Source organism: Apodemus sylvaticus, chromosome 9 (assembly GCF_947179515.1).
Source record: "Apodemus sylvaticus chromosome 9, mApoSyl1.1, whole genome shotgun sequence".
Classification (NCBI taxonomy): domain Eukaryota; kingdom Metazoa; phylum Chordata; class Mammalia; order Rodentia; family Muridae; genus Apodemus; species Apodemus sylvaticus.
The window spans coordinates 77,696,526-77,723,684 of NC_067480.1; the positions used below are offsets into that span (position 1 = coordinate 77,696,526).

Genomic DNA, 27,159 nt, shown 5'->3' on the forward strand with positions numbered 1-27,159 from the left:
CCATAAGAGGGCAGAGACTTCAGTATCAAAGAAATGTCCATCCTTGATCATAATTCATTTTCTTTACTTTCCCAGTACTCAGAATTTTATATTCTTTTAAAAATATTTAATGATTTACTGTGTGTGTGTTTGTGTGTGTGTGTGCATATGAGTACAGGTACCCATAGTGGCCAGAAGAGGGCATCATATCCCTGGAGTTGGAGCTGGTAGTTGTGAGCTACCCAATGTGGGTGCTGGGAACCCAATCCCATCCTCTGTGAGAGCAGTCCTGCTCCTAACAGGGTTTCACACTAATAATAATTTATGAAGTAACCATGATCTTATAAAACCACCATGAAAGAGCAGTGTCTACATTTCAAGTCCTACCCAAAATACCTGGGCACCAAGGAACCACCACTGTGGCGGTTGCTACTGTTACTGATGTTGATAACTATTTTCAAATATCATGTCTAGAAGCCTCCAAATGGACAATTAAGGGTGGTGGGTTATCTGTGTTGTCAACTTGAGATTTACAGTCACCTAAGAGACACACCTCTGGGCATGTCTGTGAGGTGGTTTCCTGAGTTGTAGAACTGAGAAGGAAAACCTTCCCTGAATATGGACAGCACCTTCATGGGCTGGAGTTCTGAGGTGAATAAAGAGAGGGAAAGAGAGGAAGGGGCTAAGCATTAGCTTTTGTAATTCTGTTTCCTGACTGTGGACAGGATGTGACGGACAGTTACAGCACGCTCCCACCACTATGTCCTCCCCATATGGAGAACTTATCACCTCAAACACCGAGGCAAAATCAACCTCAAGCAGTTTTCGTTGGTTATTTCATCACAGCCACTATCATAGCAGCTAAAACAATACAAGAGTGCAAAGAGAAAGGACACAAAAAACTAACAGTGCACTTGAGCCATCATCTGTAATGGAGATGCTGTCTTCTTTACAAATGGGATCAGTCAGGAAAATGGCAGGCCCACTGCCCGGGGTAAGGACAGGGCTTTAGTTCCTCCAGTTTCTGTTTCTTCTGCAGTTTTACTGCCGTTCACGCCACACTCAGATCTCACTGAATGGTGTGGCCAACAACCTTTCTTGGTCCTTTTCAGCATCTGGTTGCCAGACTATAATGTAACACACGTGTCTTCTGCACACAGCCATCTCTTCTGCCACAAACAGTCTGAGCCTCACAATGCTCCAACATAAGACGGGCTTTTGGAAGCAAATGGAACCCTTAAGTCCAGTGGAACTGCGTTGCCCCTCATGGGCCTTTCCGGACACAGGATACACTGGGGGTCTGGGTTGTCTTGAAGAAAGACTTGGCCTTAGTCTTGCAGTGAGCTCTCCAGTCTGAGACAATCAGCAGGGGCCTCTGGGTCCAGGCTGTTTTTCTAGACACACTTTAAGGGCACCTTAAGTTGCCAAGCTGGTTTTAGCACAATGAACTGTGATTATAATGAATGTGATGTGGCCCATGGCAGGAACTGGTCCATGTCAGTTTCCCTGGCTGTAAGTTGGGCTGGTGGGCTTTCTCCAAGTTCAGGAAATTACTTGGAATGATTCAGAAGTAACCAAGGGCTGAGAGTGACATCAATGTCAAAGGAAGCTCCCCACAATCCTGACAGGTAGCCAGTGCTCTGGATGCTTGGTGGACTTCCAGAGGTGCTCTTTGGTAACCACAGAGAATATTTTGGAAGATACAAAACATACTTTCCATTAGGACAGAATTTACTTTTTCTGGTTAAACTAACCAGGGAAATTGGGTTCATCGGTTCTAAGAGCTTCAAAAGGTTTTCTGAAACTGATCAGGTATTATTTGGAGAACTTGTACACATATGAATATCAATGAGCATGGCAACAATTGTTGAGCATTTGCATATGTGAATATTAATGGTATGGTAATAATGATCATGAACTACGCATACTTTGTGTGCCAAGAACTTCAAAGACTTTTTTATTATTCTTAATTACGTGTGTGTGTGTGTGTGTGTGTGTGTGTGTGTTTGCATGAGCATGTGGTGTCTGCAGAGGCTGAAAGAGGGCATTGGGTCCCCTGGAGCTGGCGTTATAGACAATTGTGAGCAGCCTGGTATCAATGCTTAGAACAAAGCTGTGGTCCTATGCAAGAGCAGGGCATTAGCTTCTGAGCCATCTCTCCTGATCACTTAAAATACTGTATCTTTGTCCCCTCATAGCAGCTCCATGACACTGAGACAAGAAGTACATGCCATCAATGATACATGTTCTCAGAACCCTCACAGCCCACATAGCCCTGCCCATCCATCTAAGATGACAGCCTTCCACTTCAGTCCACAGCAATGGAAACTATTGGAAATTATAGCCCTTGCTTGCAACACGTGCATGCAAGGCAAGACAGGTAGTGTCAGGAATCTACACGGAAGTGAGGAGAAAGGTTCAGGATGAGGCACGCCCCCCACTCAGCCTCCCTCCTCCACATTTTCTGGCGCTCACACTTGGCCCGCTTGGGCCACTGAGAGGAGAGCTGAACTAATGGATAATTGCTGCTTTATGGATGGCAATTAGAATTATGCAGATCTCAGCAATTTCTTCTCATCTTCTCGACTCAAAATGCAAATAGCACTCAGTAGGGAATTCCACAGAGTGACTGTTACAACAGTGAAGTTAGACTTTTATACAGAATGCAAGGACTTGCTGGAGCTGGACGACGGGAGGGAGAGGAGCCTCCAGAGCCCTTCAGTCCTTACTTTCAGAAAATGGCAAGCAGAAACCCACAGAAGCGAAGTGACTCATCACAGGAAATGGATTTAAACACAGCCAACAAAACAAAGCCAATCTGAGCTACAGAGGACGTGGAGGCGAGGGAAAGGAAGCAGTGGCTTACAGAGCTACGGACGCAGAGAAAACTACATCAATAGAGTTTCTCCAACTATGAAAGATGCCACATTCACTACTTACAATATTTGTTGTATTAAAAATCCACATGGGATGGGGCTGGAGAGAGATGGCTCTGTGGGTGAAGTACTTGCTGTCTAAGTGTGAAGATCAGAATTCAGATCCCCAGAACCCATGTGAAAATCTGGGTGTGGTGGTGTGGTGATGTGCCCTAATGTAAGGTGAATTGCCCTCATGCTGGGTTAGGAGGAAGAGAAGGACATCCCAGAGCTCACTGACCAACCAGCCAAATCAATGAGCTTAGGTTCAGTGAGAGACTCAGTCTCAAAACAAACCAGTGGAGAGCACTAAAAGATCTCCAACGTCAACATCTGTACCTCCCCACACACACGCACCCACATCAGAAGCCTCCATCATGCCAACCCCCACTCTTCCACAAAAAGTTGTCATTTGTTCTTTAAGGCCTGTAAGTATGTCAAATGAAGCCTCGGCCTTGCTGACATCCTACCCTGATAGGAGAAGCACTTTTGTAATTTCTACCAACGTCCTAACCTTTCTCTAACCGTGAAGGCCAGAGGTATTCCACAGCCCTACATACCTGCATGGACACAGTGCAGAATGCCTTACCATATCTCCCCACCTCTGTCTTTACCTTTTGCAACTGCTCAAAAATATACGACAGGGTCCTTGGGATGATGCCTCTGTCACTGTAGCGTTCAGCCCCGCCTGTGATGGTGAATGTCTTGCCACTGCCCGTCTGCCCATATGCAAAGATGGTGCCATTGTAACCTGCCAAGGTACTGCAAGAAAAAACAACAGAGCTTTAATGGATAAGTGGACACCCATATTGGTATTAGGTACTCATAATCAAAGGATAACCTTATAAACACTACTGAAATATACTCATAAGACATTTACAGGATACTTGTGTAACAATCCAGCTAGAATTTTGTGTGCGTGCACACACCTGTGCCTGTGTAGGGGTACAAATGGAGGCCGGAGGTCGATACTGTGCACCTTCCTAAATCCCTATCCACCCCACCGTTATTGTTTGAGACAGCCTCTCACTGAACTTAGAGCTCACTAATGAACTGAACTGGCCAGACAATGAGCTCCAGGGACCCTCCTGTCTCCATATCCCTGGCTCATGCTTCTGGGCTCAGCTTTTACACAGATACTGGAGACCAAATTCGGGTCCTCAGGTTCTAATGGCAAGCTCTTTACCCACTTAGTCGTTTCCCTGACCTGCAGACTACTTTTTAATACAGGAATCTTAGGCTATCAATGACTTTCTCTAAGGAAGGACATGCTACTCAAATGGAGTCCAGCATCTTAACCTGCAGACTACTTTTTAACACAAGAATCTTAGGCTATCAATGACTTTCTCTAAGGAAGGAGATGCTACTCAAATGGAGTCCAGCATCTTAAGGTTTTACTCTATTATTTTGAGAGTATGATCTCAGAGAAATACTTCTGATTTGGCAAGGTGTCTGCCTTAGTTAACCCTCTGTGTAACTCCCCTACTGAATACTTGTATCAATAATCACCCATACATTACTAGGCACAGTGGTTTTACAACAGCGTCCTTGCAATCTATTTCTCTATGCAATGCCAACAACAGAAAGTCCCAAGGAACCTCCTCCCCCATCCACCTTGGAATGACTTTCTTTTCTGGAGGAAGATGTTAGCCCATGTATGTTATTTCAACCCAGCGTAGAATCCTATGATTTGACAGTGGTCTTAAGAAGCCTTCAAACGACCATCTGTAACATGGGCTTTTAACAGTGTGTTCTGCATGATGTGGGCTTTGAAGAGAATGGGCCTTTTATCTACACTACACAGAACAGTAAACTCTTGCAGTTTTGCTGTCCTTTTTTTTTTTTTTTTTTTTTTTTTTTTTTTTTTTTTTTTACTACAAGTTGCTCCTTGATCTCCAAGAAGTTTCCATCAAACCAGCTGCCATTATGTCAGCAAGTAGGAACCATGTTCCAAGTGGGTTTTAAGTGGATGGCTCCTCTGAGATTGCAGTTCATCATTTGCATAGGGAATCCTGCTCTACCCTGGCTGCTGAGATTCTGCCAACAGTTCACTCCAGAGCTCACTCTGCTTTTGTCTTTGTGATGAGTAGCCTGTCCTCAGAGTGATCCCGAGATCAGACAGGTGTTGCCCAGAGATTATTCTGAAGAGGTCAGTTAAGCCCTTAGCATCTTACACAGCTAGAAACCTCACAACCATGTGTTTCTGCAAGGTCTGTTCAGAGTGTGAGGGTGGCTTACAAACTGGCCAGACTTAGTACACAGAGTGGGAAAAGCATTGCAACTCTGAGGGTCAACACTCTGCTTTCAAGAAGGTGATTCAGGTTGCCACCAGTGTCTTCACGCTGGAACTGTCTACTGTTGACATTCTCAGCTTGTAAGAGGCTGTGAGTACTGTGATGCATGGGGTTGGGTTGTTACTGAATCTTTTCCACCAATAGACTCAGTCACCAAGGAGACAGAGATGCCTCAGTGGAGTATCATTTAGATGTTGAATGTTTCTTGCCACAGATGTGCTGAGTAAATGGGGTCTAGGATTTGGAGTAGCAGACTTTAAACACTGCACCAGCTCTTGATGGAAAGAACTGGTGAAATTCATGAGGTATTTATCAGTTGCAACAAGCAAAGGACATAAGCACAAATTATCATTTCCATTTTAACACAGACACAACCCATGGCGAGCAATGACTGTGTGCGAGCCATGGGTCCTCACTGAACACTCGTCTAATCTTTGTGTACGGAAAATCTCACCTCACACACTAACCTGTCTGTCTGCTCTAATATGTGTTTCCTTGCCATGGTCTTCTGTGGTGCACACCTACTCCCACCTGCTGCGGAGGCTTGCACATCACACTGCAACTAGTAGACACAAAGGAACAATGGCAAATGTCCATTTCCTTTATCTAGAAGCTCCTCTTCCTAAAGCAACCTCTTTGCTGTGTCCTGGGCATTTTGATATGCAATTCTAGTCTCATCTGTCCCAAGAGAAGATACAAATTGAAAATAAAGAAAGCCATGGTGATGTAACTATCTTTAAGTTCCATTTGTCCATCTGTCCATAAGAGCAAAAACAATATAGCAAAAGTGCCAAGGTCTACTTCATCGTTACTCTGAAAGCTCTCAACATAACCAACAGCTCAAATAGTGCTTTAAAAAAAAGTCTCAGTAGAAACAGTGGGCTTCAATGGTGTTTCAACTTCAGAAGTCCAAAATCTTTCCCCCAAGTTCCAAGGAAAACTTCAAAAAACGATATGTCTAGAGGTTTGAGAGTCATAAACCTAAGTTCTCAGTCACTGCTGAAGAAGCAGTGTGGATCTGGAATCCCTCACAAGCCTCCCCAGCCTGATCTTTCTTCGGTTCCCAGCAAAGCTCTGCTGAGACAGCAGGACACATGTCTTCTGACTCAAAGCTCTCACGGTGAGCAGCCTGGCTACAGACAAATATTTGACATCCAAGTCATCCAGCTTGGTAAAACCAGTGAGCTGAGCTTAAATGTGGTCAAGTTCTTGTAAAGACAATGACAGCACGATACTTTGAAAAAAGATCCTTGATACCTGTGGGGTACTAGAAGAGCCATACATAGGACAGGACTTGAGAAGGACTTTTTATCTCCTGTACGATTGGCCTTGAGTCTCTGTACTAGAAGTGAGTGGCAAAATCCCAGATGTTGGAGTGTATTTCTACACACAGACAGGGACGTTCCTGTGACAACCAGGAGAGCTATGTTTCAGCCACGTAAGGAACACTTCACACAACAGAGAGCTGACTTCTCTAATTGGGCACAGGATACATGCATGAGTCACTTTTTTGTTTCTGTGATTAAACAACAACAAAACACTGACAAAGATAACTACACAGAAGGAAGAGCTCAAAGCCAAGAGTCACGGCTGCAGACATCATGGCAAGAGCTGAGGGGCCCACATCCTCAACGCATGAGGCAGAGAGCCTCATGGAAGTAGGGTGATGCTTTCCACTCTGAAATGCTGCCCTCAGTGACTTGTTCCCTTCAGCAAGGCCACCCCCAAAACTCCCCCACAAAGCAGCTCCATCTATGTACAGACCAAGTTCTAAACACTGGAACCCATGTGGGGGGCGTAGGACATTTAAATCACCACACTGAATAGAGCTGAAAGACAATTTAAGGAAGTTTTGTGAGGGGTTCGTGGGTAAGAGCACCTTCGGTTGTAAATATGGAGACCTGAGTTTGAATACCCAGCATTCACATAAAAAGCTAGTATGGCCATGTGTACACCCATGTGCAACCCCAGCAAGTGGGAGGAGTCCAGAGAGTGTCAGGAGCGTGCCAGACACCAGCATAGGTCAGGGGTCAGCGAGAGAGTCTTTCCCTTGAGGGAGTACAGCAGGGAAGGATAGAAGGGACCACTAGACACCTTCCCCAGGCATAGGCTTCCTGACTGAAGAAGAGGAAAAATATTATTGAAGATTTGAACTGTCCCCTTCCCCTCTGCGTCTTTGCCAGAATGGACATAGCTTTCCTAAAATTCCTATGGAAATTAAGGGGTGTGTAATACTCAAAACAATAAGGACAAATGTGAAAAGCCATGCTTCAAACTCGCAGCTAACCGGCAGGCTAGTGTAATGAGGGCAGCAGAACACTGGCATACAGAGAACAATATGATGTGGAACCCAGCTCAGATTCCGGAATCAGATCCTGCACATAGGTGTGTGCAGTTGGCTAGCACTGCTTCAGTGCTGTCTCTCAGTTTATAGTTGGCTCTTTTCCAACATCAGTGATGAGATTATTTAGTGGAGGAAAGGATGAAAAAAATTAGGAAACGGAACAAAATGGAGCAAACCCACTAAAATCGTATATATGCACATGAACTGGGAGTGTGTGAGTGGAGGCCGTGGGTGTGGGCACACAAGTGCAGGTGCACACAGGTATCTGAGGGGACATCAGATCTGACGGAGCTGCCAGATGGGGGAACTGAACTTGGGTCTTCTGCAAGAGCAGTGTAGTCTCCGCTGCTGAGACACCTCCCCGGGCCCCATTTTTATTTTTCAAATCATCTTCCTTGTAAGGAAATTGATATCAAACCTACAAGCCACAGCATATTAGAAATTATATTACAGTATGGAAAGTCAGTTGAAACGTAGAAAATGGGGTTGGCAAGATGACTTAAAGGGTAATGTTAACACACACACACACACACACACACAAGAACACACACTCACAAACACAGTCACACATACATAAATGATAACAGAAAATAGGCAACGGCTCTAAAACTGAATTTAAATAGATTTACATTCCTAATTCTGATGAATAAGCAAGTAAGCCATCCCCATACTATATACATGTATTTAAAAGAATGCATTCAACTCTAAAGCCCAAGTTAGATGGAAGAAAACAGCCAAAAAATGTCACATACTGTAAGATCTTGTCTATGTAAACTGTTTAAACAAGCTGATTCCAATCAGTAGGGAAAGTGGATTAGTGTCTGACACCTGCTGAATGGAGAGAGAAAATGGGAGCTAATGTTGCACACAGTCAAGGGCTTCTTTGGGATTAACAAAAATGTCCTAAAAATAACTGACGGTCACGGACGGCTGCACAGTTATTCTAAAAATTACTAAATTGCGTTCATCGGCAAATTATACTACATGCATTTATTCTGTGTGTGTGCACACTTGTGTGCACCAGGGAACTCGGGTGAAGGTCCAGCAACAGTTTACCAGAGTGGGTTCTCTCTACCATGCAAGTTCTAAGAATCAAACTAGGCCCATGGGCTCAGAAGCAGAGGCCTTTACCCAGCGAGCCACCTCACCAGATCCCTAAATGATGTTCTTTAAATGATAAAGGGCATGTGAGTTACATCACAAGGAGGCTGCTGTTCCAATATAATGAAGAAGAAGAATCTATAGGAAGTCTTAGTAACAAGATGCTTTTGCCATCTTCCCTGGGTGTTTGTCCTGGATGGAGCACTGAGAAACGAGAGAGGCAGATTCTAGTAACTAACCAAAAGGTATAGATATGAGTGGCGCTAGCTACCTCTCAGCAGCCTAAAATCAACACTGCAGGCCCTGCTGATCCTCGCAGCCAGGGACATGGAAATCAATCCACCATTTCTAGAATGGGATGTGATGATCAGATGAAATGTCTGTTGTAGAAATCATTTTCCTCCCTTTGCAGAGCACATCCCTCCCCTAGGACCCTAAGTTCTTAAGAGAAGATATTTTGTCAGCAATTTAACTTTTAAGATTTTTATGAATAAGTCCAAAATAAAGTCTATACCCTCTGGGAGATTCTACACTGAAGTATGAATTGAATATATGCTATGTTTCCATACTAAAAAAAATATAATTTGTTTCTGTTTCTGTTTAGCTTCTTCATTTGTATTATTTTTGATTGGTTTAACTAGATCTCATATAAAAGATCATATAGGTGTGAAGAAAATGAAATGGTGTGGATTATGATTGATAAAAAGTCTTAGTGTCCTCCTATACAATGACTACATCAAAGTAACCAAAATTATTCTTGTGCTGGACATGGAGACACGTGCTTTTAATTCCAGCACTTGTGGGGGGGGGCAGATGACGTCTGATTTCATGATTTACAACCAGCTTTGTCTACATACTCAAACTGTCTTTAAGAAATTGTAATGATAATTTAACTCATTAAATAAAAGATTAATTGTAATCTTTATACTTTAATCATAGGAAAATGAAAGGAAGGAAGGAAGGAAGGAGGAAAGAAGGAAGGAAGGAAGGAAGGAAGGAAGGAAGGAAGGAAGGAAGGAAGGAAGGAAGGAAGGAGGGAAGGAAGGAAGGGGTGTTGGAGAAATGGCTGAGTGGGTAAGAGCACAGGTTGCTCTCGTGAACAACCCACATTCAGTTCCCAGCACCTCATGGGGCTCACAAAATTCTGTAATTCCAGGTCTAGGGACCCTGATGCTTCTTCCAGTCTCTCAGGGTTCCTGAACATTCATGATGCAGCAAAAGCATACACTCAGGTATGCACGTGTACTCATAATACATATAATGAAGAAAAATACATATAATAAAGAAACACTAACTGATGTCATTAGAGGCCTGCTGGCTACTTTTCAGCCAACAGAATTACACCCTCTAAAAGTATTTCTGAGAAATATGCAAACTATGTATTGAATTGCTTGATTCGAGTTCATGCTGACACCATACAATCAGGACCAGCTTCTACTTTGAGGGGAGGGGTGGCTGAAGTAGGACTCTAAAAAAAAAAGGTTAACTATCTGTTGTTTGTTGAGATAATAAGTCATGTAGCCCAGGCTATGTAGCCAAGATTGACCTTGAATTCCTGATCCTCCTGCTTTCATTACCCAAGTGCTGGAATTGCAAGTGTGCACCATTATGTCTAGCTTTGAAGATTCTAACAACTGAGTCATAGAAACACTAAGAATGGGGGGGAGGGAAAGCTTATATTGTCTACATTATTTTGATAGAACAAATTAGTTCAGAAAACATAGACCAATTAACATGACTGTCACGATTTTTAAGGTAGCGGAAATCACACAACAGTTATGGCAAAGTTGAGTAAAGACGGCCACAAAGAGTAATCTGCGGTAGAATGAACATACAATCCTCTGTTTGGGCCAATGGCTCCTTCTTAGCACAGGTCACCTATCACAGGCCACACAGCTGAAAATATGTTCTTGTGACATTCGTAGAGTAGTGGTTTCTGTCCTCTGTTGTCCTCTTACTAAAATAGTCTCGAGTCCCCCTCAAGCAGCCCAAGGCAGTGACTGCTACTTTTCTAGGGTGGTATGCTGAGAGACTCAATGGTTCACACTCAGAATAACTGAACACATACATTTAACAATGCAAAGCCTTTGTTTTTGGTGTGTGTGTGTGTGTGTGTGTGAGTGTGTGAGTGTGTGTGTGTGTGTGTGTGTGTGCATGTTTGTGTATGTGGACGTGCAGGGCTGGTAACAGGATTCATTCTCAATCACTCTTATCCATTATGTAGTGAGGCAGTTCTCTCAGTCCAGCCCAGGGATCACAGATGTTACTCTTTCTAGCTCTCTAGCTTTGAAGATCTGGACTCTGGTTTCTGCATCTGGAATGACATATGCCAAGCATTCAGCTCTGGACGTCATGTTTGTGTGGCATACACTCTAGCTACTGAACCATCTTTCCAGCCCAACAACATGACTTTTTAAGAGATATTACAATAACTCATTTTGGCCATATGTAAAAATACTATCCCATTCCATGCCAGGCCTCCCCTGAAGTGGAAACATAAGGGTTCTTTGAAGAGTCAGTTGGGTTGGATGGTGTTTTTCTGGGGCAAAAACATGTGAAGGAACATTTTTCTGAAGTGGACACAGGTGAAAGACTAAGGTGGACTCGAGAAGGAATGTTTCATTGAAGCAGACACAGGAGAAAGGATGTTCTGCTAAAGCAAGCACATGAAAGGACATATGATGAAGGATTCTTGGCTAACAACATGCATGTATCGGTTCACCTTGCACTGTGTAGTTGAGCTGCATTTGTCAGGACTCCTCAGACTCGGGCTGATTGGATACATGTGCTGAGGCAAGGCACGTGGAGGACATGTGATGTGTGGAGGGTATAAATAGGACTCCACCGAGCCACAGAGACAGAGTTTGGCTTGCTGGTACAGCTAACTGTGCAAAGCTTGTGGGTCTCGAGTCTTTACTGATCTTCACTTCCCTGAGAGAGGCATAGTCGAGAACTTCTCCTGGTGTCCCTCCAGGTCCCTCTTGTTGACTCCAGCAGAGGTTGAGGCCTGGCTGTCTTTGCTAAGTCATGTTATCACTGTTGCTAACCAGACTCTACCAAATTGGACTGCTGTTGTATCCACAGAATGTTTGCAAATGGATCAAGCTGTTGCTATTAGCCTGTGAACTGAACTGCTGATTTCCAGAGACACAGATGGGAGTTGCTTCAAATAACCTTACTAAGATCTACTTTCCCCCATCCCCCTGTCCCCAGATCCTTTTTTTTCTACTACCTCTGGGGGGTGTTGGCCTACAAGGGATACTAAAGTGTTGAAGAACCATCATTAAAAATAAGGTTTGACATGTGAAAGAACTGTATGACAAGAACTTCAAGACTCTGAAGAAGGAAATGGAAGAAGACCTCAGAAAATAGAAAAACCTCCCATGCTCATGGATCAGCAGGAATAATATAGTTAAAATGACCATTTTGCCAAAAGCAATATACAGGTTTAACGCAATACCCATCAAAATCCCAACTCAATTCTTCACAGAGGTAGAAAGAGCAATTCTCAAATTTATCTGGAATAACAAAAAAAAAAAACAGGATAACTAAAACTATTCTCAACAACAAAAGAAATTCTTGGGTAATCAGTATCCCTGACCTCAAGCAATACTACAGAGCAATAGTGTTAAAAACTGCAAGGTATTGGTACAGTGACAGGCAGGCAGATCAATGGAACAGGATTGAAGATCCAGAAATGAACCCACACACCTATGGCCACTTGATCCTCGACAAAGAGGATGAAAACATCCAATGGAAAAAAGATAGCCTTTTCAACAAATGGTGCTGGTTCAACTGGAGGTCAGCATGCAGAAGAATGTGAATTGATCCATCCTTGTCTCCTTGTACTAAGCTTAACTCCAAATGGATCAAGGACCTACACATAAAGCCAGACACTCTGAAGCTAATAGAAAAGAAACTGGGGAAGACCCTTGAGGATATCGGTACAGGGGAAAGTTTCTGAACAGATCACCAATAGCATATGCTCTAAGATCAAGAATTGACAAATGGGACCTCATAAAATTACAAAGTTTCTGTAAGGCAAAGGACACCATCAAAAGGACAAATCAGCAACCAACAAATTGGGAAAAGATCTTCACCAACCCTACATCAGATAGAGGGCTAATATCCAATATATATAAAGAACTCAAGAAGTTAGACCCCAGCGAACCAAATAACCCTATTAAAAATGGGGTACAGTTACCTGAAGAACTTCGGATGGCGGAGAAGCATCTTAAAAAATGCTCAAATTCATTAGTCATTAGGGAAATGCAAATCAAAACAACCCTGAGATTTCACTTTACAGCAGTCAGAATGGCTAAGATTAAAAATTCAGGAGACAGAAGGTGTTGGTGAGGATGTGGAGAAAGAGGAACACTCCTCTACTGTTGGTGGGGTTGCAAATTTGTACAACCACTCTGGAAATCAGTCTGGCGGTTCCTCAGAAAACTGGGCACCTCACTTCTGGAGGATGCTGATATACCACTCCTGGGCATATACCCAGAGGATTCCCCAGCATGTAATAAAGATACATGCTCCACTATGTTCATAGCAGCCCTATTTATAATAGCCAGAAGCTGGAAAGAACTCAGGTATCCCTCAAAAGAAGAGTGGATGCAAAAATGTGATATATATATATATACACAATTTATTGTTTCTATTCAGTCATTAGAAACAATAAATTCATGAAATTCTTAGGCAAATGGATGGAGCTGGAGAACATCATACTAAGTGAGGTAACCCAGTCTCAAAAGATCAATCATGGTATGCACTCACTAATAAGAGGATATTAGCCTAGAAAACTGGAATACCCAAAACATAATCCACACATCAAATGAGGTACAAAAAGAACAGAGGAGTGGCCCCTTGTTCTGGAAAGACTTAGTGTAGCAGTATAGGGCAAAACCAGAACAGGGAAGTGAGAAGGGGTGGGAGGGACAACAGGGGGAGGGAAGGGGGCTTATGGGACTTTCAGGGAGTGGGGGACCAGAAAAGGGGAAATTATTTGAAATGTAAATAAAAATATAACAAATAAATAAAAAAAATAAGGTTTGAAAAACTGAAAGTTACACTCCCCGACTCCAACTCCACCATCTGTAATCGCTACTGCTCCAAGAGGTTCTGGGCATGCAAATCAGGCAAAGCAGAATCACTCTCGTGAGGATTTCCAAAGGGAAAAAGGAAGAAAATGAGGAGGAGAAGAAAAAGACCATTCTTGTAATGGGGTCAGTGGGTCACAGCTGTCATATGCCATATGCCCTGGCATTTTGCATAAGGAAAGCAGCAGTCAGAGGTGTGGGGAAGGAACACCAGCTATGACGGGGGCCAATTCTAGCAACAAAGTCCTTGGCTTTCTTCAGTGCTTTGCACTAACCCAGGTATAGGAACCAAGAAACCCTCTGCTTTTGAGCTGGGATTTATTATTGCACGACCCAGAGTGATAAGCAGCACCATCCCTTCAGTGACTCTGTTGGGAGCACAGCATGAAAGTCCTTGTGCGCACAGATATCTGGAGAAACCAGAAATTGTTTTTCCAATGGAAAAGATTTATAACCTATTCTTCCATGCAGAAAGCTGGGAATTACAGATGATTAATAGTCCGGTGATGACCTGTATTATCTGTTGGTCCAGATCATATAAACAAGGCCAGAGGTGGCTAATAGTCTAAATGACCTCTACACTATCTGTATGTCTGAGACCAGACCAGATCCTTCACTAGCCCTGAAGCAAATACAGGCAAGCCTATCTCTGGAACTCATCTTCTTAGAAGAAATGATATGCACCCTGAGCTGAGTTTCAATGTAATTACACTTCCTTGTGCACTGGGCACTCCATTACACTGGGGAATTTTTCCAGATTGTACTGTGTGTTCTGGAAATAAACTGCCTGACTTTGGACCCTCCAGAGTCTTGATTCAGGTTGAGAAGTCAATCTTCATCATCAATGAACCTAGTTCTCATTCTGACCTCTCTACAGTTTGCTTCCCTGCCCGCCATGCCAACCTGCAGGGTCCCCTTCATGACCTGAGACAAGACAAGATCTGGTGGCCCCAAGATGATCTTATGCAATCCCTTTATATGGGACTTAGGCTCTCTGGTTTGCCATGGTCTCCACAAGTCACTAATGTCCTAAGACTCACATGTACCGTAAATATGTTATCTACCAAGACTTGATGGTCTTATGTCCAGGAGTCCCTGGGTGTAAGGTCATTTAGACTACCAGTCACCTCTGGTCCTGGTTGTAGAAGCCACCTCTGGTCCTGGTTCTATGGCCTGGCCAAATAGATACTGTTGTGTCCACACACGATGACAGAGTGTCAGTTACATACAGCACAGTAGCAGTTATTCACACAGACTACTGAGGGTCCTGCTGGGCATTCAGTTGTCCTGGGGTCAAGGACTGACCTTTCTAAAGGCACGCTCCGGCAGATCATCCTTAGCTCACATCCAGCTTCACTTTGGTGAAGTGAGCTCATAGCTAACTTTAACTGACCCAGGTCAAATGGCCTACATTTTAGAAAGCTGAGAAAAGACTGTGCAGATTAGAAATAATTCATAGAGGGCTGTATGATGTCTCTGCCATTAACATCACTAACCGCTCTTGTTGACAACCCTGGTTCAGTTCCTAGAACCCACACAGCAGCTCACAACTGTCTATAACTCCAGGTCTAGGGGATCCAATGCCTTTATTTATTTATTTATTTTTGCATCTTCAGGTATATGCACATGGTACATAGACATAAATGCAGGCAAAAGACTTCTACATGTAATGTTTTTAAAAGGAAATAATTAATGGACGTATTAAAACAAATTTTGTGAGAAATTGAAAATCATAGGTGGCATTTTATGCTTCTGTGATCATTACTCAAAACCTTTCATAATTTCCTGTGCACGTATTGATTACTGGCCAAGTTTAGCCAGTGTTGCCTTCAACTTGGACAACACTGTCTTTGTTTAACTCAGTCTCAGTACTCCTAAAGCAAGGACCTGCACCCTCCAGCTAAAACATAGTTCCACCGATGCCCAGACTACGATTGTTTGTGTATTTAATGTTAGCTGCCTATGTCCAGTCATATAAGCTTTTTAACAAAAGCATTAACAAAAAGCAGTCCATCTTTCTAATGCCTGAGTGATCGAGATGAATGTCACAAGAGTAGCAATCTTAAAAAAAAAAAAAAAGTAGTTCAAAATAAACCAAGCTAAATTCCAGCATCCTCCAGATTTTGAAATGTCACAAGTGACACTCTTATCCTATCATCTGATCAGGAATGGGAAGGGAAACTTTATTCCCATTGCTCATGGTTTATAGTCTTAAAGCAAGACAATTGTGTGTGCCATTTCTCCTCAGCACAGGCAGGACCTCCACTCCTGGCTCTATCACAAAAACATGGAGAGCTGCTTCTATCTTGAATGGTCTGCAAATCCTCTAAATCCTCTGCCTGAGATGTGGGGCCTAAGAGAGGGAAGCTGAAGATAGTTCTCCCAGCTCAGAGATTTCTGGGCTTTGTTGACAGTCTTGTCCCATCTACTTCAAACTGGAATTAGTAAGAATCAAACATTATCACAGGACACCATCTGAACAGTGTCTCATAAAGAATCCTGGAGATCTCAAGCCATAAGTTGGTGGATCAGATACAGGGCACAGTAGTCTTTAAAGGTAAGCAGTTTGTTTCTCCCATTTCCTGAAGAAGTCACATTTCTCCAGTATTAACAAGCATCTGAACCCTGGAAACCCAACAGAGATGTGCACAGTTTCAAGAGGAGGAAGTGACTCCTTGAACAGGATCCAGCCTGTGGACCCGCTTTGGCTAGAAGGCAGCATGCAGGATTAAGAAGGAGTGGCTATATTTTATCTTATTTACAGGATGAAAATGCACTGACAGTAGTGATTCTGTCTGTCAAACAGTGTTTAAGTGACCCTTGAGAGTAAACACTTGGATTCATTAAACATGGAATCCTCTTCAGACAACCATGGTGATTAAGTCAAACAACCAAATTGTAGGCAGTAATGTGGGAAAATCCATGCTATGTAGAAACATCCCTTAAAACTCCCACTGGCTATTTTTGGCTCATTTTACAGGAACACAAACAAAAAGAGAAAAGGCATCGGAGTCTCAGGATATTAGTGAGTTGTGAAGACCATGGCAAACCAGAGAGCCTACGTCCCACAAAAAGGGCTATAAAAGATCAGCTTGGAGCCACCACTTCTTGTCTCATCTCTCAGGTCTCGGTCAGGGTGGGCAGGGAAGCTAACTGTGCAGAGGTGAGAATGAGAACTAGGTTGAGATTGACATTGTCAACCTGGATTGAGACTCTGGGGAGTCTGATGCCAGGCAATTTATTCTCAGCACACACAGTACAATCTGGAAGTTTCCCAATGTCATAACAGTCCCCAGAGCACAAGGAAGTGTAATTACATTGAGACTCATTTCAGGGTACGTGTCATTTCAGGGTACAGAGGTTTCTTCCAAGAAGATGACATGAGATAGGCTGCCTGTGTTAGCTTCCAGGCTAGGGACTAATCTGGTCTAGCCTCTGAAATACAGGTAGTGTAGAGGATATTTGAACCACCAGCCACCTCTGGTCCTGGTTGTAAAAGCTTGCTATGGCCTGACCCAACAGATAACTCAGATCACCAAGCTATTAATCATCTTTCATGCAGAAAGCTGGGAATTAAAGAACAATTTAGAACAATGTTCTATAATTGTAACAGTTAAATTTATATTGATAAATCAATCAACTGTCTCTCTCTCTCCTTCTGTGTGTGCGTGTGTACACATGCTCATGTGTATTCCTGTAGGTGAAAGTCAGAGGATTGTTTACTATCTTCCTCAATTACCTTCTCATCGGACCCAGAACTCACTGATTTGACTAGACTGGTTGATCAGTGAGCTCTGGAAATCCTCTTGTCTCCATCCCTTGAGATTACAAACATGCACACTGTATGTGGATTTCATGTGGGTGTTGGGGATCCAATCTCAGGTCATTTCAAGACAAGTAGGTCTCCCCAACCTCTCAGTTACATCATTAAAATCAATCATGTCTTTAGATTTATTTATCTGGGGGGAGGTGTAGTGGTTGGAATGAGAATGCCCCCCATAAACTTACAGATTTGAACATCTGGTGTCAGCGTTGTCTAGAGGAGATTTAGGTAGGTCAGTCTTGCCGGAAACAGACTATCACTGGGGACAGGTTTGGAGATGAAAAGCCAGGCACCACTTCCGTTTCCACCTCTCTGCTTCCTGGTTGTGGTTGATGATGTGAGCTCTCAGCTTTTTGTCCCTTGCTGCCATGCCTGCCAGCTGGCTGCCTCCCCACCATGATGGACTCATATGTCTCCTTATATAAGTTGCCTTGGTCTTGGTCTTTTATCAAAGCAACAGAAAAGGAACTGATCTGGGGGACAACTTGTGGGAGTCAGCTCTCTCCTGCCAGCTTGTGTATCCTGGAGGTTGAACTCAGAAGGTTAGGCTTGGCTACAAATGCTTTCATCTGCTTCTGTGTCAGTCTTCAGTCAGGTCTCTAAAGCATCCAGCACATTATGAGGAGCCTGATGTGTGTACACTGCAGACTAACAAGGGTTTGGTGGTCAAGTTTGTAAGAAACTTACAACATAAGATCAAACAAAACAATTAGCAAGATGAGAGTCTTCAAATGCATGGACTCAGCTGGGCGTGGTGGCACACGCCTGTAATCCTAGCACTTGGGAGGCAAAGGCAGGAAGATTTCTAAGTTCAAGGCCAGCCTGGTCTACAGAGTGAGTTCCAGAACATCCAGGGCTACACAGAGAAACCCTGTCTCGAAAACCAAAATAAATAAATAAATAAATAAATAAATAAATAAATAAATAAATAAAGCATGGGACTCATGTATCTACCCACTTACAAATCATCTAATTTACCTGATCTACAACCAAAATACACCCCAAATGACTTGTTTACGAGTCTAGAGATATGGGAAAGACTTCTCCTGAGATGACAAAGTGAGAAGCCCTCCTCACCCACTTCATTGCAAATGTGGATCTACCTGTGTTCTCTAGCCTTTGGTGTACACAGAAGCACGGGTCTATGAATCTAGACTAGCAAGTGGGGAAGATGGGCCCAGAAGTGAAGGGATACTGGTGTCTAGGTTACGAGGACTGTTGCTAAGTTTGGTAGAATGTAGAGAGAGATGAAGGCTGGTGGGTGGCTGGATACCAAGGGAAGAAAGGATGCAGAGAGGATATCTGAAGTTTTCAGAGCATGAGAATGTTCACTCTTCCCCCACTGAATGCTGAGAGAGCTGCAATGCATTTCCATGGGCAGTAATCACAGGGAGTGGCCCTTTGGAAATAGAGAACTACATAAGGACACATCAGAAGGAGTTGCCCAGGCTATCCACTGTGGCCTTTAGTTACGTCATGGGCATTCTCTGAGACAGCTGTATTTGGGAGCTGAGCATTGGATTGGAAATGTTCATTGGGAGAACACACAAATGAATGAGGAAAAAGGAGAAAAAGAAGGAAGAAGGCATGGGCTAGATTTTTCCATCAAAACCATCTCTAGGGATGGAGACCTGCGGACAGGTGTCTGCAGAGGTGGGCTATCATAAGAAGAATGGCCTAGAACCACACTCTGAAAGGAAGCCCAGGAAGAACAGGGGATCGTGGCCACAGGATACTGGCATGGGTGTTTTCTACTGCTAGTGTATACATGCAACAGGTTCAGTGTCTTTAATAATGTGGAATAAAGGGGCTGGAGAGATTGCTTAGCAGCTAAAAGTACTGCTTGCTCTTGCAGAGGACCCAGGTTCTGTTCCCAGCACCCACATGATGACTTCTAACGATCTTTAACTGAAGTTCTACAGGATTCAACACCCTCTACTGGCCTCCACAGGCATATATATGTATATATACATATATATGATGTGCAGATACACTCAAGCAAATGCCCATAAAGTAATATTTAAAAAAAAACCAAGATGATATCAGAAAACTAAAGCTGTATAAAGTCTTAAGAAGCCATCAATCAAAATTGATAAAGATCCCCACACATATTCATACATAACTTTTTGGAACATTTCACATCCATTTCACCAAAACCTAATTTGTTACTTTTCTCCTATATATACTCTTCCTTTCTCATACAGTCATCCCAAAGTCTCTCTCCCTGAGATGCTCGCAGGGAAAATCAATGTAAATGTCTTAAAGATGAAGCTGACAGCTTCATCTGAAGGATTTGTGGGCACAATTAGCATAGGGAGGTGGGTATCCCAGGTTAAACTATGCATAGTTGTCACACTTTACAATAGTTCTCAGCTTAGATGCAACCTTTGCTGCTGACACTACACATGGTGAGGGTCCTCTGTGTCTTACAGATGGAAATGGCTGCAGATCTACCAACCTGCCTTCTGGAGCACCCGATTCTCACCAATTCCACAATAAAATCCTGGCAAGGACTGTTTTATAACACCACTAACTAGGATAGTAAACATTAGGATAGAAACGTAACCACACTGAGGAAGACAACAAAGGCATGTCACCCATTTGGGTAGAAGGTAAGGATGCTTCCTCCCCATTGACACTGTCAACCAGCACAGAAAACAGACAGGGGGACAGGTGTAACCCTTCCCTAGGCCTTTCCCCATAAGTGAGGATATCAAAAGTAGCATTGCCAGGGATTTGGGCGACAGCTGGGAACTTGGGAGATGGCCTCTAGCAAAGTGAGACGCTTCAGAGAAGAGGGCTAAAGGATGCAGACACTCTCCTTTGATGCATGGCATCTAAAACCCTTTCCAATTTCATGTCTGGAACTGAAGGACCACAAAGGGATTGCAGCCTATAATGAGTGGCTAAATATATTTTACATGAAAGGTGAGGTCGGCCGCTGGAAGGTGTGTGTGTGTGTGTGTGTGTGTGTGTGTGTGTGTGTGTGTGTAGAGCTGCTCGCTACACTGTGCCTTCACTTCACAGCTAGCTGGCTGTTGAAGGGGAACAGCAGAGGGCTTTGTATGGCTGCAAAATAAGCAATTCCACAGAATGCTGATGGGGGTGGCTTCACAGGCTTTTCTGTGCAGGCGGCTGGTAATGGGGCCTTTGACTGCACAGAGACAGAACAACTCTTGAGCACAGATGGGAAGACTCCAGAAGTAATGTCGGCCATTTGCAGCTGTTTCTCTGATCCTTTGAAAACAACAGGAATGAGCCTACTGGAACAGTCGATTCTCACAAGGTCCGAGTTCTCAGGGGCAGGCTCAAAAAGTCTGTGGAAGCGTATGCCAGGGCCACTCGAAGCTGCTCTCTACAAAGATAACCTGAGGGATGGGCTTGAATCCCAAGGTATGAATCGCATTCCATGTGTTGGAGGTGAATGGCCGGAGAAGCCAATGGGTAAATTGGGTACACCTTTGGTGAGGAGAGACACAGAGGTGATGGGGAACAAAGAGGAAACAAAAGAAAAACAGAAGCCATTGCATGGGGAATTCTTGTGTTCCTCTCCACCCTGTGCCCCCACCCTCCTCAGGCACAGAAGTCACTCTCCAGGAGTCTTATTTATTCCTGCTGCCTCTGGCTACACAAATCAACCTCCCATATCCAAAGCTAATCTCTTCCCAGGGACTTCTGCATCACTCTCTGCCACCAGGGCCTGTCTCCATTAACCAACTACTTTCCTGTGTTCATACTTCCTCTATGAACTGCTTCTGCCTTGGAAAAGAGGCATGCTTGCTTCTTATGTTATTGAACATACTTATTTTGGGGTCATATAAGCATATTCGTTAGTTTTCCAGTTGCTGTGACCAAACTCCTTGACAAGAGCAGCTCGTGGGAGGAAAGGTTTACTTTAGCCTTCACTGTTGATCGGTAGAGCCCATGATGGCGGCAGGGGCAGGGAGCAGCGACTGGTCGTGTTGCCTCTACAGTCGGGAAGCAGAGAGACATAAATGCTGACTCCCGGCTCACGTTTCGCTTTTCAGAGCTTAGGACCCCGCCCTATGGAGCAGTGTGACTCAGGTTCAAGGTGGGTCTCCCCATCTTCCCGCATCGATGAACTTAATCAAGATAATCTGGACTAGGCAAGTCTCTTAAAGGAGGCCAGATCCTGTTGACAGTCAATATTAATCCTCACAGCAGTTGATTCATAAAATGTTAAGTTACATGTGAGGTCAAGTGCCCCTTGAACACCCTCACAAACAGAGCCTCAAAACGTACCTACCTTAGAATGTAACTTGCGGGACTTTAGTTTCTTACCTACTGGCTTTACATATTGCATTGTGTCATGTCTTTTTCCCTATTGAACAGTGGCTTCTTCCCATCCTCTGTGTGCTGTTGCTTGATTGGCTGTGTTCATGCCTCAGTGGTTTTCCACAGCAGCAGGTGTGCGCTATTCTTTTACACTCTGAGTCTGTTTCACAGTGTAAAGGTCTTACCGTGGCCATGCCAGGGAAGGTCAGTGAGCCTTGCCCCCTCTCTGCTCTTGGCTTTGCTGGCATGCCCATGTCTTCTACTCTTGGGCTCTATTGATGCCCAAGAAAAGGCTCAATCCAGTCCCTTTCTCCTTCCTGTACTCCTGATAGCATCAAACACTTATTTACTCTGGTACTCGGAGATGGGGTATCTTGTACTTTAAATTTCCATTTATCTCGATATTGGAGTGATGACTCAGTTGTTAAGAGTGAGCACTGCCCTTCCAAAGGACCAGAGTTCAAGTCCCAGCACCTACATCTAGCAACTCATAAGTGCTTTCAACTTCAGCTCTAGCAGATCAAATACCCTCTGAAGGCCTCTGCATAGGCACTTACACAGACACACTTTAAGCTTTGGCTGATTTTAAAGTGAGAATGGGGTCTTTCTTTTATTAATTGTGAAATTAACTTTATTCTGTATGTTAAAATGTTTCTCATTCTCTCCAAGCAGTACCTAGCCTTGTTTTAAAAGTCTCATTGCATTTATTTATTTTGTGTGTGGACCTTCAATGCCTGTGTGGACCTTCAATGCCTGTGTGGACGCCAGAGGATAACCACCAGGAGTTAGTTCTCTTCCATAACGTGGGTTCCAGCAGGGATTGAATTTATGGGCACTAAGCAAGGTAGAAAGGGCCTTTACCAACTCCATTCCACCAGCCACTATTTACCTTTTTCTTTAATTTCTAATTAACTATTTTATTTATGCACAGCCCAAATGTTGCCCCTCTCCCAGAGTTCTTCACCTCATCCCTCTCCCCTTTGCCTCTGAGAGAATGATCAGACCCCCTGGGCCTTCCCTTTCCCTGGGGCATCAGGTCTCTAAAGGATTAGGGGCATCATCTCCCCCTGGGGATAGACAAGGCAGTCCTCTGTTACAAACATGCCAGGGACCTCAGACCAGCCTGTGTATACTGTTTGGTGTCTCAGTCTCTGGGATCTCCCAGGGGTCCAGGTTAATTGATATTGTTAGTCTTTCTATGGGGTTGCAATCCCCTTCAACTCCTTCAATCTTTCCCCTAACTCTGCCATAGGAGTCCTCAACCTCAGTCTAATGCTCGGCTGTAAGTATCTGTGTTTGTCTCCGTCAGCTGTTGGTAGAGACTCTCAGAGCACAGCCATTCTAGGCTCCTGTCTGCAAGCACAACATGACATCAGTAATAATGTCAGGGATTAATGCCTGCCTGTGGGAAGGATCCCAACTTGGACTGGTCACCAGACAGCCTTTCCTTCAGTCTCCGCTCCATTTTTGTCCCTCCATTTCTTTTAGACAGGAACAATTCTGGGTTGAAATTTTTGAAGTTCGGCTGGTGAGCCCATCCCTCTACTGGGGGCCCTGACTATCTGTTGGAGGTGGTCTCTTCAGGTTCCATCTCCCCACTGTTGGGCAGTTTTGGCTAAGGTCACCCCCACTGAGTCCTGGAAGCCTCTCATAGGCCAGGTCTCTGGAACTTTCTAAAGTTCCCCCAACCCTCCACCCCTGATGCTGCATATTTCCATCCATTTTCCTGGCCTTCTGGGCTTCTCTCTTGTTCCCCCCATACCTGCCCCTGCCCCCTTTCCCCCTCACCCCCACTCTCCCACCCAAGTCCCTTGCTACCTCCCTCCTTCCCTCCCTCTTTCCCTCCCTTCTTCCCTCCCTTCCTTCCTCCCTCCCTCCTTCCCTCCCTCTGCCTCCAGTGATTACTTTGTTCCTCGTTCTGAGGGAGATTGAAACATCACAGAATAGAAACAGAAGAAAAACTACTCAATTCATTCTGTGAAGCCACACAGTTACTCTGATACCTAAACCACCAAAAGACACAACAAAGAAAGAGAACGTCAGTCCAATTTCACTTATGAATATCGATGTAAAAATACTCAATAAAATTCTCACAAACTGAATCCAAGAATACATCAAAGCCATTCATCATGATCACATAGGCTTCATCCCGGGGATGCAGGGATGGTTCAATATAGATGAAAATCCATCAACATAATACACCACGTAAACAAACTCAAAGAAAAAAGGCACATGATCACCTGATTAGAGGCCGAAAAATTCTCCGACAAAATCCAACCCCCCTTCATGTTAAAAGTACTGCATTCATGGCCCATACCTAAACATAATAAAAGCAATGGACTGCAAACCAACAGCCTACATCAAATTAAATGGAGCAACCCCCAAATTGCTGAACACCAAAGAACTCTGGCAGCTGATAAACAACTTCAGCAAAGTGGCTGCAGATAAAATTAACTCAAACAAAGCAGTGGTGTACGTTTTGACGGTGTCCAGGGATGGCCACTGCCCTGACTTGTACTTAGGTGACATTAACTTTCTTGTGTGCTTTTCCTGTTCTCTGCCATCACAAGCCTGCTGTCTCCCTGGCCCTCTCCTTCTTTTTCAACCATTCATTATTATAGAAAAACATATTTTAATGTACAGTTCACGAATATGAATTTGACTTTTCTTCTGCTCAGCCGAGAGTCTAATTTTCTCAGTACCATTTACGTGGTCTGTTGTTCGCTAAATCACAGACCAAACTTCCATGTGCTCCAGTGGGTTGCCGGGTTATCCGTCAACCTCACTACTTCCGCCCCTCTATTCCTGGGTAATATCACACTGTTTTAATGACAAGTGGTCTGTGTTGTTGCTGGGCCTTATGGTGGGAGAGCCACACATCATTTTTCTAGAAACTGATCATCTTGCATAATCACATACGTCCTCCCCTCCCCAGGAGATTTTAAATTGATTTTGTCACATGTTCCAGTTGCTTCTAACCACAAAACTCCTTTTCCCTTTTAGAGAGATTAATGTTCAAAAGAACATGGCTTAGGTTGTATCTGGCCCAAAGATTTATTTTGTTTGGTTGCTATCTTGTTGTTCTATTCATGTTTTTAAAAACACCTGACACCTCCGTGAGAGCCAAGAGTCGGTAATGAATGCACAACAGGGTGTGTGTGCTTGTGTGGTAGGATATTTTTGCCCCCTGTGTGGCTGGCGACAAGAGGCGACTGTTCTTTGTATTCACACAGGCCCTCTGTCCAGGCTTTCCGTGTCTGAGCATGGCTCCTTTCCATCATCTGTGTGGCCTACTTAGACCCTACACAGCTTTTGTCTGGGCGATGCGGGGGGGGGGGGGTCACTGGAATCTCTCTCTCCACCCCACCTCTGTCTCCACTGCCACCAGAACAATCTTTCTCTGCAGACACGACTGGATGTTCTGCTCTGGTTTCAATTATTTGTCGACTTCAGATTGTTTTTAGGATAGGATCCAACTCGTTTTGTGGGCAGTTTGGGTGCTGTCACAACCTGGAACACCTTTCACAGGCCACTCCCAGTTATCTCCAGGTTATTCTGTCTCTAGCCACTCGGCCCTTCTGAGTTCCCAATTCACCCCACCACTGTAAACCCCACTGTCCAGGCCTCTGTCCTTCCTTTCCTCTCCTCTCCTCTCATTTCCTTTCCTTCCCTTTCCTCTCACTAGTGTGAATAGTGCCTGCATCTCCAAGTTGGGTAAACCCCACAGCTGCCTGTGTATGCTCCTTATGAATGCTTCCCCTGCCGACCTCACCTTCCACCATCTAAGGAAGAGATGACAGGGACCTCTGCTTGTCTCTCTTCCTCTTCTGATGTCTTCCACTAAATCCAAGGGCAACTTAATTTATTTTTTTTGGTCCACGTGATTCTCTTTTCCTTAGATGTATTTTATCTTAATCAATTCACTGCATCCTAAGCCTAGGTAGGGAAAACTAGAAGTCACCAGGCATCCAGTGCAACTGTGCAGGGAAGAGAGCAGGAGGGCGTGGCAAATGGAGGCAAAGGACGGGTTCAGCTGTCACCTCCATCCTGGGAGCCTCCACGTCGAACAGTCCAGTTATAATCCAAAGTCACAGCAGAGCCCGCACAGCCCAAATACTAAATCTCCAGGAAGAGATTGGAGTCAACATCATGCCTATTTTAGAAAACAGTGAAAACACAATTATAGGCTTGTTTCTCTGACAAACTTTGGAAAAGTAAGAAGAAGAGAGAGAAAAAAGCCAATCACATTTCCTCTAAACTCAAAGTTAATATTTTGCATGTTATTTTGTCTCATCGCCAATATAGTTTTCATTGTTGTTTCCAAAGTAATAAGGGAATTTGATGGGGAAAAGTGATAATCTTTGCAAATATTTGCTTTGCATGCAGTTATTTGGCTGTTGCTAAAGTTTAGATAACATGTCTTCAGCTCTGCTCAGTCACCAAAGCTCAGTCAGTTCAACCAACCAGCTTGGCCTCGAGCTGAAAGCCACACCTTCCACAGACACCCAAGCCCCAAAGTCACACACGAAGGACATGGAGATTCCGAGTGTCCGTCCTGGAAGTTCTGGGATCCATCTCACAGAATTACCCACATGCACATAAAGCATGGACTCTGCTGGCTCACAGGGACCTTCGACTTTAAGGACACGAGACACTGAGACGTCACTCTTCTCAAGAACTTTAGCCTATTCAGTTTATATTTGGTGTGCATGCCTCATGTCCACACCAAAGCGGTAAGTACTAAGCTAGAGCGCAGAGAGGAAGAATGTATTTAAAACAGGCCAAATCCCCCCTGCCTGAGGATGCCGGCTGTTATTTTAAAAGAATTATATAACATTGTTTTCTGATATCCCTATACAGAAGAAATACAGAAGAGGAGGTGACATCAGTTCTAGGTGGTTTACAGTGGAATACTCAGGGATTAAAGCAAGTGTGAAGCTTTTGCAGAGACCAAAATTTGGTTCCCAGCCCACAAGGGATGGGTCACAACCACCTGTGACTCCAGCTTCAGAAGGTCCACTGCCCTCTGCTGGCCACCACAGGCACTGCACCCAAGTATGCAAACATAAATAATTTAAAATGAAAATAATTAAAGGGAAATATTTATATTTAATAAAAAACTTCTCTACGAATCAGGGGTTTTTACATGCCTGCCATCACAGTGCCCAGGAGGATGCAGAGGGTCCAGAGGTCACTGCCAACTGGGACTACAAGAGACCCTGCCTCAAAATACAAAGGTGCAAACAACGCTGTGTACTTAGTGGATATTTTAAGTTCATAAAATATGTAAGCAAAATTAACCCTTGTT

At 44.0% G+C, this 27,159-nt stretch overlaps 1 protein-coding gene across 1 annotated transcript in view; it reads right to left on the minus strand.

The window, feature by feature from the left end:
• The window catches only part of Kif6 (kinesin family member 6), a 279,007-nt gene that overhangs the window by 215,033 nt on the left and 36,815 nt on the right, over nt 1-27,159 (minus strand). The window contains exon 4 of the mRNA XM_052191851.1: nt 3,509-3,656. Within this exon, the coding sequence (XP_052047811.1) occupies nt 3,509-3,656 (148 nt within the window). The remainder of the gene's footprint in view (nt 1-3,508; nt 3,657-27,159) is intronic.